We start from the raw sequence: 15,555 nt of genomic DNA on the forward strand, positions 1-15,555 counted from the left end.
TCTCGGTCACTGTCAATTTGATTAGCTGCCCTCTCACCTCTATCTTTGCTCATTACAAGTAAAATTATCACAGTCTCTTACCACTGCTGTTCTCTGATGCAACCCAGCCATTTTCGCTTCCAAGTTTGAGGGGCTCAAATTTGCACGTACCTGACGTACACTGACCTAGCCATCCATTGTTGGATCTGGCTTGGCCACAGCGAGTGCTATTTTGCTCCGCTCCCCTCATCTAAACCCACCCACTATTTCAGGGTCATCCTGGAGTAAGGTTCCTTTTTTCTATAATCAGCCAGTTCCTTAAACCCCTCTTCTCCATTCCCTCCACCAGGACCTCAGGTATTGAGTGTGAGGAACCCGAGAGAGAGCCTGTCTGTGCAGCTGCTTCTGCTGTGTCTTCCTTTCCCCCTTCTCTCACTCCCCCCCCCCCCCCCCCCTCTCTCGCGCGTGCGCTCTCGCTCTTTCTCACTCTCACCATCAATACCCATCTCTCTGCAACTGCTTCCCCATGTTCCCTGTCCAAGTCATCTCATCTCAGCTGAGACACAGCTGACCCTTCCATCCTCACCAATGACCAACCCATCTCCCACCTTCCATTCCTCTAAGACCCTTGAATGTGTTATTGCCTCTCATAATAATCAACTTTATTGTCATTGTTAGTGCACAAGTGCAGTACAACGAAATGTAAGCTTGCGGCTCCCGAGAGTGTACATTTTGATTAAGACATATAACATACATTTGGCTTGTAACATAAATATAATAAAGTGCATTGACAGATGTGCAGGCTTTAGAGTTTATTAGCAGAGTTCAGTAGGATGACAGCCCTGGGAAAGAAGCTGTTCCTAAATCTGGTCGTGCGGGTGCGAATGCATCTGTAGCATCTCCCAGATGGCAGGGGGGCGAACAAACTGTGGCTGGGGTGGGTAGGGTCTTTGATGATGGTCAGTGACCTCCGTAGACAGCGTTTCTGGTAGATGTTCTCAATGGTCGGTAGCCGGGTGCCGGTAATGCGTTGGGCAGCTTTGACTACCCGCTGCAGGGCTTTCCGGTCATAGGAGGGTACAGCTGCTATACCACACTGTGATACAGTTCGTCAGGATGCTCTCTATAGTGCAGCGGTAAAAGTTAGAGAGGATCCGGGGTGACAGGTTGCATCCCTTCAGCCTCCTTAGGAAATATAGGCGCTGCTGGGCCACCTTTCTCAAAACATCCTCCGAATCCCTACAGACTGGCTTCTACCCATTGAAATGACAGCATACTCTGTGACTGTGACCATGATGCTTCATCTCTCCTCATCCTTCTCCGTCTCTGCAATGTTCAGAATGGTTGACCATCCTCCTCCAATGCCTCTCTTCCAAGGTTACATATTAGAATATAACCATCACATCTTCAGCAATATCTGTCCTTCCCTTCTCTCTGCCTTTTGAAGTCCTCTAACTATCCATCCTCAGCCCCTCGGCGACGTCGGCCACTGGCACATGGTCAGCTTCATTGTACACCGATGGTGTCCAGCTTTATCTTCACCACCTCAATTGACTCCACAACTGTGTCTGTGCTTGTCAGACTGTTGTCCGATATCTGTTTTTGGATAGGTCGCAGCTTCTGCCAGCTCAGCACAAGGGAGACTAAAGCCATCGTCTTTGGCTCCCACCACAAACTCGGATTCCTTGCCACCAATTCCTTCCCCAACCCCAACCAATGTCTTGGTCTGAACCTACTGTTCAAAATCTCGGCGACCTGTTCAACCCTGAATTTAAGTTCAGAATCCAGATCTTCTCCACTACAAAGAGAGTTTACTTCCACCTCCACTAAATTGCCCACCTCAGCCCATTCACCCTTGTACATGCTTTGCCACCTCCAGACTCTAGTCGAATGCTCTCCTTGGTAGCCCCCCTTCCACCCTCCATAAACTCTCAAGTTGGGCAAATCACTGCCACGCAAATCCTGTGTCACTCGCCCATCGCCCTGTACCCCATTTACAAGAGTGTTATAACTGCGATGCCGATGTTGCTGTGTTGCTGATATGGGCTTCGATTTCTATTGCTTAACTGGGGCTTGAGCAAATTGCATCGATCTGGTGGGGTGAGGTCATTTAAAGTTGAGAATGAGAATTTTAAAAATTCAATGCAATGGAAATAATTCCTTAAATCTCCCCACCGCGCTCTCCTCTTATAAAAACCATTACCATACCTCCTAATCTCCCCCTTGGCTTGGTGTCTGTTCTCCTTATGTCTATCTGTGAAATGCCTTGGGGTGTTCTTTACATTAAAGGCACTATATAAATGGTGCTGTCCTTGCACGAGTAGCTGACAATTCATTTCATATTCACAGATTCATAGAAATCACAGAAACCCCACAGTGCAGATAGAGGCCATTTCGGCCCATCGAGCCAGCACCGACACATATCCCACCCGATCCCCGTAATCCCTACACCAACACATATCCCACCCTATCCCTGTAACCCCACGTATTTAATCCCCCTAGCACTAAGGGTCAATTTTATCATAGCCAATCAACCTAACCTGCACATCTTTGGACTGTGGGAGGAAACCGGAGCACCCGGAGGAAACCCACGCAAACACGGGGAGAATGTGCAAACTCCACACAGTCACCCGAGGCCGGATTCGAACCCGGGTCCCTGGCGCTGTGAGGCAACAGTGCTAACCACTATGCCACCGTGCTGCTAATATTCAAGAATGTTAGATTAGTTCTCGGTATCATACTGTAGTTCTGAGATGTGCCTGTTTAGGCATCAGTTTGTCACGCAAGCATATTTCTGTGTAGCACTTTTTAAGAAAGCCGGCCAGCTCCTGCTGGTTTTTCCTGACCTTAGGAATAAGCAGGGCATTTGCGTGCACATTCCAATCTATAGAGAAACTTCCGCAGCAATAGAAAATACCTTCTCCGTGACCTCAGAAGCTTCTAACTGACATCGCAACTTTTGCTGTCAATTGGACACCAGTTACACATGAGTCCATCTTAGCAGCAGAAAAATATGTTGCATGTTACCTGGCTCCCGTCCTTACAGAACAGCATGTCCTCCAACTTGCCTTGAGCAATTCCGTGCGAGAGATCTGCTCGTTAATCTAAAATAAAACTCCAAACATATGTTACTAACGCATTTTTTCATCTATAAATGGATCCATGAGGAATTTTTCTAGTGCTCTTCCATGATGGCTGCTGTAGCTCTTTTATATTGGTTTACTTCCAGTCCTGTAAAATAGAACAATACTCATTCTGTCCAATATAATCTTTTTTGGGATTGTCGGTAATAAAACCTCCGTGTTCAGTTTATAAAAACAAATCCAGAAACCACATTGTGATTTAATGTACTCCGGGGATAAAGTGTTCTGATTGCGATGCATTAGGGTTGGTCTGTTGTAGATATGGCCATGAATTGCTATTGCTTAACTGTGGCACTAGAATTCCAATGGCATTATTCCTGTTCCACCCAGCTAAACTTGTTCCGTTTCTCTCTCTTTCCCCCCCCTCCCCCAAACATCGGAACATAATTAATGATCTGGTGGAATCCATGCAGGAAGGAGTCTCTTACATTATTGATCCATAAAACTTAGTAGTAGAAAGATGCTTTGGCAGCCTGGATGAGTTAGTACGCTATTTGACCACAAGAAACAACTCAAACTGAGTATCTACAGTGGCCCCAAATGTATTTTGTTTCCTCCACTCTTCAGGTGTCCTATACAGTATTTTTGATGCCCATTTGTGCGTGTTCTATTTATAGATTTAAGTTGTTTTGCAAGCCTAGACGAGTCCTACAGTTTTGATGGTTGTAATTTGTGTTTTATTTCTGTTCTAGCAATCGGGATCCAAGTGGGCTGCTTCAGTTGCCACAGAAGGGGGTTCCTGCAGAGTTTGATATTAACCCAGTAATGATGGTCATGGATACCTTGCTGTTGGTGGCAACACGAGAGGTAAGAAGTTGGTTGTCTGTGCTCCCAGAGTGAGTGAACGAATGAGTGATTTGCTGATTTTGATCACTTGGACCCAATAATAAAGATTTTTGGGGAAAGGCTAGTAATTTGCAACATGAAGCCATGATCATTTTAGTCTGATTTTTTTATAAAGAAATGGTAATTTGTTTCTTTACTTGCAATCAGGCCTTAATGAAAATAGATATTTGCCTGTATTTAAAATGTCTAAGTCAAGTTTTATTTTTAAAAATGGAATAGTACATTCGCCTTTACTTATTTGTGTAATTTATAGTCGCTAACTATGATCTTGATCTCCTCCTCCTCCCCCTCCTCTCCTCACCAGAATAATAATTTGTCAATTCTGATAGTTGCATCATGCTCAAATAAGTAGTAACTGATATTGAAACAATCCCTTCATGATGTGGACCTGTTATCCTGCAGTTAGCATGTATTAGTGGAATATTCTGTGCCCGCTGCCCTACATTGGCTACCTGCCAGGCAACACCTCAATTTTAAAATTCTCATCCTTGCTTTCAAATCCCTCCATGGCCTCGCCCCCTCCCTATCTCTGTAACCGCCTCCAGATCACTGTGCTCTTAAAATTCTGGCCTCTTGCATATCCCCAATTTTCATCACTCCATCATTGGTGGCCATGCCTTCAGCTGCCTATGCCCTAAGTTCTGGAATTCCCTCCCTAAACCTCTCCGCCGCTTTACCTCCCTCTCCTCCTTTCAGGCGCTCCTTAAAACGGGAGTTATTCCCGGTGTCCTGGCCAATATTTATCCCTCAACCAACATAACAAAAAAAACAGATTATCTGGTTATTATCACATTGCTGTCTGTGGGAGCTTGCTGTGTGCAATTTGGCTGCCGCGTTTCCCACATTACAACAGTGACTTCTCTTCAAAAGTACTTCATTGACTGTAAAGCGTTTTGGGATGTCCGGTCATCATGAAAGGCGCTATAGAAATGCAAGACTTTCTTTCTTTGACCAAGCTTTTGGTCCACCTGTTCTAATATCTCCTTATGTGGCTTGGTGTCAAATTTAGTTTGGTAACATTCCTGTGAAGCGCCTTGGGACGATTTACTATGTTGAAGGCACTATAGAAATGTAAGTTGTTGTCCACTGATCAGATCGGATGGCATTTTGTCTGCCACAGCTGTAAATTTGCATTCCGAGCGAATGGGTATTGGTAACTGGAATGCACAACGTTGCAGCGTAATTTATTGAGATCTCCAACCTTCACCTTCTGTAGCAGATTTTCGAATAACTCCTGATTTTACATGGATTCAATCTACAGGAAACTTTCGATTTACCGGCACCTAAATAACCGGAAATCTCAGTTAACTGGCAAAATTCAGGAGTAGGTTCAGGTAACTTTTATCACTTGCCTTCCTCCATCTGTTGCTGTGCAAGGGTGTGGCTGCAGCTGTTGCTAAGCTACAGAGACGCTTGCAACTTGGGGCCATTGTTCTGAACCTGTTGCTAAGCAACAGGGTTTGTTGCTTTATACGGAGCTCTCAGCTCCGTATCTTTTACTATAGCTTTCGGTTATCCGGAATTTTTGATTAACCGGCAGCACGTCGGTCCCGTCTGTGCCGGATAAAAAAAAAAGTTTCCTGTAATTTGGAGCACCCACTGACTGATTCTATTTCTATTGCCGTCCTAAGAGACCGCAATGTGGTTAGTGCATGGTGTGTCTGAAGGAGAGTAATTCCTCCGATCCTGCAATCTGGGTCAGTGATGTTGGAGAGGCTTGGAATAGGGTCATTTGCTCAGAAACCCTACAAAGCTAGGTGGGAAAGTAAGCTGTGAGGAGGACACAGAGGCTGCAAATGTTTATAGACCGGTTAAGGGGTTGGGCAAGAAGGTGGCAGATGGAGTATAATGTTGAAAAGTGTGAAATTATTCACTTTTTGGTAGGAAGAATGGAAAAGCAGAATATTTTTTTCAAAGGTGAGAGACACAAATAACCTCCCAGAGATGTCGGGGAACATAGGGTCTAATGAGACGGAGGAATTGAATGAAATCAGTACTTGTAGGGAAATGGTGTTAAGGAAATTGATGGGATTGAAGGCCGATAAATCCCCAGGGTCTGATAATCTACATCCTAGGGTACTTAAGGAAGTGGCCCTAGAAATAGTAGATGCATTGCTGGTCATCTTCCAAAATTCTATAGACTCGAACAGTTCCCATGGATTGGAGGGTAGCTAATGAAACCCCACTACTTAACAAAGGTGGTCGAGAGAAAACGGGGAATTACAGACCGGTAAGCCTGACATTGGTAGTGGGGAAAATGCTAGAGTCCATTATAAAAGAAGTAATAGCAGAGCACTTGGAAAACAGTGACCGGATCGGACAAAGTCAACATGGATTTACAAAAGGTAAATCATGGCTTGACTAATCTACTGGAATTTTTTGAGGATGTAACTGGTAGAATAGATAAAGGAGAACCAGTGGATGTGGTGTATTTGGACTTTCAGAAGGCTTTCGATAAAGTCCCGCATAAGAGATTAGCGTGCAAAGTTAAAGCACATGGGATTGGGGGCAAGGTACTGTCTTGGATAGAGAACTGGTTGGCAGACAGGAAGCAAAGAGTTGGAATAAATGGGTCTTTTTCCGAGTGGCAGGCAGTGACTAGTGGGGTACCGCAGGGATCGGTCCTTGGACCCCAGCTATTCACAATATATATAAATGATCTGGACGAGGGAACTAGATGTAATATCTCCAAGTTTGCAGACGACACAAAGCTGGGTGGGCGTGTATGCTGTGAGGAGGATGCAGAGAAACTCCAGTATGATTTGGACAGGTTGGGTGATTGGGCAGATGCATGGCAGATGCAGTATAATGTGGATAAATGCAAGGTTATGCAATTCGGTGGCAAAAACAGGAAGACAGATTATTATCTGAACGGCAATAGATTGGGAAAAGGTGAAGTGCAACGAGACCTGGGTATCCTTGTGCACCAGTCACTGAAGGTAAGCATGCAGGTGGTTAAGAAGGCAAATGGTATGTTGGCCTTCATAGCGAGAGAATTCGAGTACAGGAGCAAGGATGTCTTGCTGCAGTTGTACAGGGCCTTGGTGAGACCACACCTTGAGTATTGTGTGCAGTTTTGGTCGCCTTATCTGAGGAAGGATGTTCTTGCCATGGAAGGAGTGCAGCGAAGATTCACCAGACTGATACCTGAGATGGCAGGAATGACGTATGAGGAGAGATTGGGTTGATTGGGCTTATACTCGCTGGAGTTTAGAAGAATGAGAGGGGATCTCATTGGAATTTATAAAATTCTAACAGGACTAGATGCAGGAAGGATGTTCCCGATGGCGGGGGAGTCCAGAATCAGGGGTCACAGTCTAAGGAAAGGGGTAAGCCATTTAGGACTGAGATGAGGAAATTCCTTCACCCAGAGAGTGGTGAACCTGTGGAATTCTCTACCATAGAAGGCAGTTGAGGCCAATTCATTAAATAGATTCAAGAAGGAGTTAGATATATTTCTTAAGGCTAAAGGGATCAAGGGATATGGGGAGAAAGCAGGGACAGGGTACTGAATTTGGATTTTTACTTATATATTTTTTCCACCCCTTTGTTTTGGGTCTTCCCTTTCCCCCTCCTTTCCTTTTTTTTCCCTCTCTCCCACACGGCAGCTGTCTCCCATCCTGCCAGTACACTTCACACCTAATCTTGCCGTCTTTTGTCTCCACTGTCCTATTACCATCTCGTCTGGTTTTGAATACCCCTTAATGTCTCTTTTACTTCTTTTGTTTTATCGCAGCCCTGCCTTCGATCTATTTTATTTCCTTTCCAGTTTGAAAAAAGGGTTAGACCCGAAACGTCGACTCTAATTTCTCTCCACGGATGTTGCCTGGCCTGCTGAGTTTTTCCAGCATTTTCTGTTGTTATTTTGGATTTCCAGCATCTGCAGTATTTTGCTATCGTACTAGTGTTTGGTTCACTGCCACACCTCTTCTAGGAATGCCTACCTTGAAGAAGTTCTGCTCTTCTCTTCGACAGGATCTCCGTTTGGCTCTTCAACCTTGTTCATCTTCATTACTTTCAGTTTCCCTTCTCATGTTTGATCAGGTATCTGCCAAGACTCGGCTTCACAGCCACATCATTTTCCTCAGCAACTGTCTCCGGTTCCGACTTATTCCACATGGATTCCAACTAAACTTCCACCCTTCGTGTTTCGGCTCCACCCAGGATTACAAATATCTCCAAGATATTCATCGTTCCTCGAATTACTGCTCTCGCCGCATCCTGAGATCCACGCTCAACGCCATGCGGCGCCACATGGACACTCTCGACACCTCTCTTCAGCAACACCGGCGCACTCTATCTCAAAGCTGTCCGGGTCCACAGTTCCATTTCATCCTTCGACTCATCCGGCGCGTCAACAAAAAACTTTTTATCTTCCTTTCCGATGTCAAGGATCGCAAGCTTCATCAATTCTTGGACACCAATGCCCCTCCGGAACCTTCTTCCCCTTCACTTTCCTCTGACCCCCCCTTCTCCCCTTCTCCCCATCTCACCCCCTGCCGCGTTTTCACTATCCACTCTGACCTTCCACTCTCTGACCCCGAACAATCAGTCCTCAGCAAAGGCCTGAGCTTCATCCCCTTACGCCCCCACCTCAATGAATTTTGAGCTCGGCACGATGTTGAGCTCTTTTTCCGCTGCCTTAATCTCTGTGCCCACTTCTTTGGCTAGGAGTCTTCCCCCCGCACGACTGACCCTTTCTCCCGCTTGCAGAATTCCCGTTCTACCTGGACCCCTCCCCCTGGCCTCTTAACCCTCTCTAGATCTTTTCATCGCTAACTGCTGCCGTGACATCGGCCGTCTCCATTTCTCTACCCCCCTCACTCCAACCTACCTCCCTCTGAACTTGCAGCACTCCATTCTCTTAGATCCAACCCTGACATTGTCATTAAAGCCGCTGACAAGGGTGGTGCTGTCGTTTGGCGAACTGACCTCTACCTAGCGGAAGCTGAACGCCAACTCTGACACCTCCTCCTACCTCCACCTGGATCATGACCCCACTACCGAACATCAAACCACCGTTTCCAAGACTGTCACTGACCTCATCTCCTCTGGAGATCTTCCCCCCCGCGGCCACCAACCTCAGTTCCCCAACCCCGCACAGCCCGCTTCTACCTCCTTCCCAAGATCCACAAACAGGACTGCCCTGGTAGACCCATCGTCTCAGCCTGTTCTTGCCCCACGGAACTTATCTCTTCCTATCTCGACTCTATCTTTTCTCCCCTTGTCCAGTCTCTTCCCACCTACACCCGCAACTCTTCGGACGCCCTCCGCCACTTTAACAGTTTCCAGTTTCCTGGCCCCAACCGCTTCCTTTTCACCATGGACGTACAATCCCTCTACACCTCCATCCCCCACCCGGATGGCCTGAGGGCGCTCGCTTCTTCCTTGAACAGAGGCCCGACCAGTCCCCATCCACCGCCACCCTCCTTCGCTTTGCTGAACTTGTTCTCACATTGAACAACTTCTCCTTTAACTCCACTCATTTCCTCCAAATCAAAGGTGTTGCTATGGGAACCCGCATGGGTCCTAGCTATGCCTGCCTTTTCGTGGGATATGTGGAACACTCTTTCTTCTAGTCCTACTCAGGTCCCCTCCCTCACCTCTTTTTCCGATACATTGATGACTATCGGTGCCGTTTCCTGCTCTCGCCCCGAACTAGACAATTTCATTCACTTTGCCTCCAATTTCCACCCTTCCCTCACCTTCACATGGTCCATCTCTGACTCTTCCCTTCCTCGACTTCTCCGTCTCTATCTCTGGGGATAGGTTATCGACCAATATTCACTACAAGCCCACTGACTCCCACAGCTACCTGGACTACACTTCCTCCCACCCCGCCTCCTGTAAGGACTCTATTCCATTTTCCCAGTTTCTCCGTCTCCGCCGCATCTGCTCCAACGATGCCACCTTCCACACCAGTGCTTCCGACATGTCTTCTTTTTTCCGCAACCGAGGATTCCCCTCTACCGTTGTTGACACGGCCCTCGACCGTGTCCGTTCTATCTCCCGCACTTCTTCCCTCACCCCTGCCCCTCCCTCCCGGAACCACGATAGGGTTCCCCTTGTCCTCACCTTTCACCCCACCAGCCTCCACATTCAACAGATCATCCTCCGCCATTTCCGCAACCTCCAAAGTGATCCCACCACCAAATGCATCTTCCCCTCCCCTCCCCTTTCAGCATTCCGTAGGGACCGCTCCCTCCGAGACACCCTAGTCCACTCCTCTATCACCCCCAACAGCACTTCCCCTTCGCCTGGCACCTTCCTGTGCAAGCGCAGGAGATGTAACACCTGCCCCTATACCTCCCCCCTTCCTACTGTCCAGGGCCCCAAACACCCCTTCCAGGTGAAACAGCGATTTACTTGTACTTCTTGCAATCTAGTATACTGTATTCGCTGCTCACGATGTGGTCTCCTCTACATTGGGGAGACCAAACGCAGATTGGGTGACCGCTTTGCGGAACACCTCCGTTCAGTCCGTAAGGGTGACCCCGAGCTTCCGGTCGCCTGTCATTTTAATTCACCGCCCCATTCCCACTTGGACCTCACCGTCCTTGGCCTCTTGCATTGTTCCACGGAAGCTCAACGTAAACTCGAGGAACAGCACCTCATCTTCCGATTAGGCACTTTGCAGCCTTTCGGACTCAATATCGAGTTCAACAATTTCGGATCATAACCTCGGCCCCTATTACATTTTTACTCTTTTTTTCCCCCCCCCCTTTTTTTTCCCCTCTCCCACATGGCAGCTGTCTCCCATCCTGCCAGTACACTTCACACCTAATCTTGCCGTCTTTTGCCTCCACTGTCCTATTACCATCTCGTCTGGTTTTGAATACCTCTTAATGTCTCTCTTACTTCTTTTACTTCTTTTGTTCTATCGTAGCCCTGCCTTCGATCTGTTTTATTTCCTTTCCAGTTTGAAAAAGGGTTAGACCCGAAACGTCACTCTAATTTCTCTCCACGGATGTTGCCTGGCCTGCTGAGTTTTTCCAGCATTTTCTGTTGTTATTTTGGATTTCCAGCATCTGCAGTACTTTGCTATTTTATTGAATTTGGATGATCAGCCATGATCTCATTAAATGGCGGAACAGGCTTGAGGGGCTGAATTGCCTACTCCTGCTCCTATCTTCTATGTTTCTAAGTGAGAGACTGGTAAATGTTGGTATTCAGTGGGATTTGGGGGTCCTTGTACACAAATCACAAAGTGAGGCAATGCGTTGCGAGGAACCAGACATAGTAGGGATTACTGAGCCATGTCTACAGAAAAATCAGGACTAGGAATTAAACATTGCAGGGTGTAACATATTTAGAAAAGATAAGAGAGGGTGTTGAGATTAAGCCAATCAGTAGCTTATCTCTAGTCTTTCAAACAATCAGGATTGACTGCAAACCAATATGGTGGGTATATTGTGTTTAATCAGAGTTTAAGACATGCTGGTTATACAGCAAAAACACGACCGTGACAAGCAGCTGGTACTGGTCCCAATCGGATAGACGGCTGGCGTGCATGAACAGTTCTCTGGCTTCCGGCCTCTCTCTCTCTCTCTCGCTCTAGGGCCTTCGAGTTGGTGAGCGTGGGATCACTCTCAAAAGAGTGTTTGACCAGCCCAACTTCTGCCTGGCTCTCCCCTCCACCGTCTGTGTGGACAAGCACTCGGTGTTACTTTTATTCTCTTTTTAGGGGTGGGCCTGAGGCCAAGTAATTGACAAGACCATTTAACCTATAGAGGTTCCTCTAAAACCTCATTAACCAATGACAGCTCATGTTCTTTGTCTTGGTTCTTGGATGAAAGCCCTCCCCAAAAGGGGGTCTCGTTACCTCATTCAATTTGTCTTATTGTCTAATCTTTCTGAAGGTTCTTCCTTTGGAATTCGTGTCTTATCTCTCTTGTCCCTAGTTTGGAGTCGGACATGCCATTCTTGGTCATCAGATGATCGTAACTGCTTATCAGTTATTTAAGTTCATGCTGTTCATACAGTTTTAGCTATGCAAAACTAACTCTTTCATTATCAGACTATTGTACCATGGAATGAATCATTACATTACCAAAGATACCTTCTATTCTATTCTCATACACTGGTTAACTTACGCATTTAAAGCAGTTTTGTTAAACAAAGTCAAAATCCTAACTTGGCATTATAATATGGTTATTAGCAGTAATGGAAGAAATATAAAGTTGGGCCTTGGTTGGTCAAATTATTAGAGAAACATAAACAAGGTTGAAATCCTAACTTGAAAACAAGATTATTTATGACCGTCACATTGCAGAATGCTATAACATCCGCAGGGAACCAAAACACAGGCAGATTCTACGCATCTATCTAATTATTCTAAGACTAGTCTGAGAGACATTCTGTCTCTAGTTCTAATAGAGTCATGTAAATACAGCATTACTCGTGTCACAGTTTTATCCGCAAAACCATATACATTTTTAACACCCCTGATTTCTAACATACTCCCCACCTTGAGAGGGAGAAAACTCATTCCGACCTCTCACTTTCGATTTTGCATACATCGTGCCAGCTCTAAATTGTTAGTTCGACGGTTCAATTTGAGGGTCAGACTTTTCAAATAGCAAGACATCATAATAAGGACTATTAAGATCAGACACTGGGCAATCACTAGGCCTGCTGATATCATTCATGCCCAGGGATGCTGGCTAGCGTTATAGGTTACTCCCACCACTCGTGGTCCCCTAATTTACTTATCATCATCTCAACTTGGATATTATCCTGCTGCATCTTAACCAAATGTTTCTGGGAGGTACTACTTCTTTCAATGATGGATTTTTAACTGAGAGGCAATGGTGGAATTGGATGTCCGAATTTTACTATTGCCCCCAGGGCCTCCTGCTGCATAGTGATGTTTACTTGTATTTGAGTTACAGTGTGAGTTCTTACTGGAATCAAATAAGCGTTCCCTATCCTAGTCACCTCGTTAGGTTTCAAACAGAAGGTTGGCCATCTGACCCGGCAGATGTCTAGCCCATATGTATATTGGGTGGTGGAAGTAGCCACACCATATCGTCCCTGGCCTATGTAACTACTTCGCGTCTGATTGACCACCCCCCCATGTTTGTACTTGGATGGCACAAGGTGATTATCTACTGTGAACCCGCATGCTGGTACCCCTGGCTCTAGACTATCACACCTACAAATCCAGAATCCCCTATTGTTTGTGCACCAATCCAGATTAGGGGCCTTCCAGGTCACCCCCTGCTTAATAATGTGGATATTCTTCATCTTGTTCGTGTACCTTCCCTTCCATAGATCCTATTGATTCGATCCTGAACACTTCCAACTTATTTGTCTTGTTCAATCGAGGCCACCATAGGACTACTGGTATGAGAGTACTTTTGGAGTCTAGATAATCATTATTCTCCCCACCTGGGCATGGCAATTTGGCGTAGTACGCTAACCCATATTTCCTAGCAGTGCACCACGGTTCAGTCTTGTTAAATCATTTCTCTAAATGTCTAACACTCACAAAGTTGGATATCTGATTATTTTCGATGTCTGTCGGACCCTTCTGTACCTGATCCAGTAGGAAACTCCCATACATAGCACAAGTAATACCCTTAGAAAACTGGTCCTTGCCTCCCTCAGATTCCTTTATTATCTCTGATCTTGTCCTGAATCTCTTGCAATTTGTGTACCATGTCTAAGGTGCTTTTTAGTGTTTCTTGCAATTCTTTAATTTATTTTGGATAAAATTCCTTTCAATTGTCCCCTCCGCTTCATCATGTTCCCACATAGATTCTATGTCTATTGTATTCCATGCGGCAGTGCCTGCTGTGGCTCCTACTCCTACCCATTCTCCTAGTTCTTGCTTCCTTCTACTTTTGGTACCATTTCCTTTCTGTACTGCCGGTTGGTACCATGGTTCATTGATAGGGGGCCAGGGTTTGTTAATGGCTTTCCCTGCATTCCTTTCCATAAAATCCCATACTATCTGTCTTGCCAGTTTTTTATAGAATAGCACGTAGGTGTAACTGCATAACCCCTCTGGCATTTGAACCGCCGAAAGATTGATAACTACTGGCACAATTTCATATCGGATATCATTATATAAACTTTCATGGGTACGAGCTACTATCAGACCATTATCGGGACCTTCTGTTGTTTTAGGACAGTTTATTTTCCTGGTACTGGCTTTATTTATCATGGCCCCCTCTTTTCTCTGTGTTGCTATAACTATCCCCCCGCCCCCCCCTGCTGCTAACACACCATCCCGCACAGTATCTTGTGTTGATTCTCGTATTATTTTCTTGTCACTTGGCTTTCCACTGATATTCACCCTCGTGTCTCGGCCAAAAAGATGGCCAATTCAAATCATAGTCCTTAATGTTCCATTTTTCGCTCTTTACTTCGTAGGGTATCCTAATGAGTCCAGTTTTAACCAATGTGGCGGATACCTTCCGATACCGCCCCGGGGCTTGGCCTCCCGGAGCTACAGGGTTGTACCCTCCTGTGCTACAGTGTAGTTATATCCGAACTCCGAACCTTCAGGAACCGAAAGGTGGTGCATGCAAGTAGCAGCTGTCGGTGGGCGTACCACACCTCCTTCGCATATGATTCTCGCTCCACATATTTCCTTCAGAATTCGACATGATGTACCTTCGCCGTTGGTTTGGCTGTAGTACTCGACCCAGTCTGTAGAGGTTGGAGAAGTACTCGAGTGTCTTATGTATATGACGACTCCCAGCAGGAGGGTTTGATGACGGATGCAGCGTGTTATACGCTTCGTTATCAATATTAACTGGTTCTGTAAGGCAAAATATGCAATATTTACTCTTTCACAGTTTTCAACTGATTAATATGGTATCATTTAGTCACCTTGGCCCTCCCCTTTTTCTTAGGGAATTGCACCAAATAGACCGAGGGACTGGCCCTGTCAATAATCGGGATGGGGCCATTCCACTTTGGTTCGAAGCAATGTTGCTTCTTCCTATAGTTCAGTACCATTACGGCATCTCCCACCTGATTCAAATGGTCGGACCTTCTTGTCGAAGTATTTTTTTGCCTGGCTCCTTGACTTGCCTATCTGTCTGGCTACAAATAAGTTAGTTTGTTCTATGTTTTCTACCACTGTTTCAAGCCATTTTTGGTTGGCAATTCCCTGTACTAAGGGTGTGGCTGAAGGGGTTAACAGCTGGGCTGGCATTCGCATTAGTCACCCGGTCATAGCCTGGTAAGGCGAGATACCCATTGTGCTATGTGGGGTGGATCTAATAGCCATTTGACACTTTGGCAGCATGCTGGACCATTTGGTGGGGTGATCTGCACAAAATTTGTTTAACATAGTTTTCAGAGTTCGGTTTCTCCTTTCCACCAATCCGGATGACACTGGGTGATGGGAGATGTGAAGTTTATGTGAGATACCCATTATCCATTGTAGTTCAGTAAAAATGTTGCTGGTAAAGTGTGATCCCTGATCGCTATCAACTTGAATCGGCACTACCCACCTGCAGATCACCTCGCCCAATAAAAGGCGAGCTGCTGTCAATGCGGTGTTTGTTTTACACGGAAAAACCTCCATCCATTCAGTAAATTTGTCAACTATAACCAGACAATACCGCAAGCC

General features: G+C 45.9%; 2 protein-coding genes across 5 annotated transcripts in view; one reads left to right on the forward strand and one right to left on the reverse strand.

The window, feature by feature from the left end:
* The window catches only part of atp2a3 (ATPase sarcoplasmic/endoplasmic reticulum Ca2+ transporting 3), an 824,766-nt gene that overhangs the window by 219,736 nt on the left and 589,475 nt on the right, over positions 1-15,555 (reverse strand). The window lies entirely within an intron of this gene.
* The window catches only part of zzef1 (zinc finger, ZZ-type with EF hand domain 1), a 229,044-nt gene that overhangs the window by 15,480 nt on the left and 198,009 nt on the right, over positions 1-15,555 (forward strand). For all 3 annotated transcript variants that reach the window (XM_085964180.1, XM_085964183.1, XM_085964181.1), the window contains exon 8: positions 3,815-3,929. In XM_085964180.1, coding sequence (XP_085820306.1) covers positions 3,815-3,929 — 115 coding nt within the window. The remainder of the gene's footprint in view (positions 1-3,814; positions 3,930-15,555) is intronic.

This window comes from Somniosus microcephalus, chromosome 22, assembly GCF_052327205.1.
Source record: "Somniosus microcephalus isolate GS21.2 chromosome 22, FLI_Smic_1.0, whole genome shotgun sequence".
Classification (NCBI taxonomy): Eukaryota; Metazoa; Chordata; class Chondrichthyes; order Squaliformes; family Somniosidae; genus Somniosus; species Somniosus microcephalus.